The sequence below is a fragment of the Eretmochelys imbricata genome, chromosome 14, assembly GCF_965152235.1.
Source record: "Eretmochelys imbricata isolate rEreImb1 chromosome 14, rEreImb1.hap1, whole genome shotgun sequence".
Taxonomy (NCBI): domain Eukaryota; kingdom Metazoa; phylum Chordata; order Testudines; family Cheloniidae; genus Eretmochelys; species Eretmochelys imbricata.
Window position 1 is genome coordinate 42,262,778 of NC_135585.1, and position 1,868 is coordinate 42,264,645.

The 1,868-nt window shown below is 44.5% G+C and overlaps 1 protein-coding gene across 1 annotated transcript; it reads left to right on the plus strand.

Moving 5' to 3' along the window:
* The first annotated feature begins 472 nt into the window (after positions 1 to 472).
* LOC144275142 (olfactory receptor 6N1-like) lies at positions 473 to 1,429 on the plus strand. The gene has a single exon (XM_077834280.1). It carries the CDS (start codon positions 473 to 475, stop codon positions 1,427 to 1,429), a length of 957 nt encoding a protein of 318 aa, XP_077690406.1.
* Positions 1,430 to 1,868: the final 439 nt, after the last annotated feature.

A 1,868-nucleotide genomic window follows, 5' to 3' on the forward strand; every position in this document is an offset into this window, starting at 1 on the left:
ACGGTGCCTAAGAACTCTAGACCACATTGAAAAATCTCAGTCCAAGATTTTAGTTGATGTTTGATTTTGACTCATAAGACATGGCATGATTCTGGCCATTGCCAGAAGTGAAATACAGCATTTAAGCATCATTGCTAAGCTCTGGTATGTCACTAGATAGGATATGATAGACAGAGAAATAATCTGATTTGTCATATCAATATGTGGCTACCAGATAAATAGGCTTTTATAGTAATCACTGGTATCCGTGTCGAACACCCTCTTCCCCATCAGAGCAATGTTCTGTCCTTGGACTCAGTTTCCTAGCACTTTGCTCTGAAATCTAAACTTAGCCTTAAAATTTCAGCCTGTAACCATGAGAGGAAGGGCAGTTTCTGAATATTTATGGAATTAATTCATGAGATTTGATTAACTTTTAACTCTGTGTCCTTCCAATTCAGTCGCACAGATTTATTGTTCCTAGACTCAACCAATGGCAGACTGCAGAAACCAAACAGCCATCACTGAATTCTTCCTCCTGGGATTCGGGGATCTCCCTGACCTGCAAATTCTTCTCTTCCTGATGTTCCTTGTGATCTACATGGCAACCGTGGTTGGGAACACCCTCATTGTGGTGCTCATTGTGGCTGACCAGCATCTTCACAGCCCCATGTACTTCTTCCTGGGGAATTTGTCCTGCGTAGAGACCTGCTACACCTCAGCCATCCTGCCCCGGATGCTGACCAGTCTCCTGACTGGGGAGAAAACCATCTCAGTCAGTGGCTGCATCACACAACTGTATTTCTTTGGGTCTCTGGCAGGCACAGAATGCTATCTCCTAGCAGCGATGTCTTATGATCGGTATTTAGCGATATGTAAACCCCTCCACTATTCAACTCTTATGAATATCAGGTTTTCCTTCCAGTTGGCTGCTGGCTCCTGGTTAAATGGTCTTTGGGCTATTACCATCTTGGTCTTATTCCTATCACAGTTAATATTCTGTGGCCCAAATGAAATTGACCATTTCTATTGTGATGCCATTCCACTGATAGAGCTCTCCTGCAGTGACACCCACCAGGTCATACTGGCGGATTTCATACTAGCCTGTGTATTCACCCTGCCTCCATTCCTACTAACCCTGACATCCTACATGTGCATCATTACCACCATCCTGAGAATCCCTTCCACCACCGGGAGGCAAAAGGCCTTTTCCACGTGCTCCTCTCACCTCATTGTGGTGACAATTTTCTATGGAACCCTAATTATTGTCTACATGCTACCGAAACGTGATACACTGAGAGACCTAAACAAAGTGGTCTCTCTTTGCTACACGGTCCTGACTCCCCTGGTGAACCCCCTCATCTACAGCCTGAGAAACAGAGAGGTCAAGGAAGCTTTGAGGAAAGCAGTCAGTAAATGTGGCTTTCGCAAAAACGTGCAGAGACTCTGAGATAACTTAGCTTTGAAAACCTCAGGCTGTCTGGATGTTTTCAGCAATCATCCCCCATTAAAATTAAGTTGAAAAGTCCTAGTGAAAATCTCAGCACTCAGTGTTCTCCTTCTCAGTGGAAGGACCAGGGAGGGAGGTGGCCATAACCATGTTTCCATCATGGAGTTATGGGCACTAGGCAGAATGGAGACAAAATTGTAACCAATTGTTTAGATCTTTAGAAAAGCCATTCTTGATCAAAATAAATGTTTGGACAATAAAAATAGTAATTCCTTGTGCAGCAGAGTTGGGAACGTAAGCCTGGGAAATCTGCCACCCCTGAAATTGTGCATATTGCTGTCATAACCCTCTGCAAACCAACCATCTTCACTGAACTCACAGAGGCCGGAGGCAAACAACCAGGTCCCAGCAGTGACCTCTGGACACTTCACCAGGAACA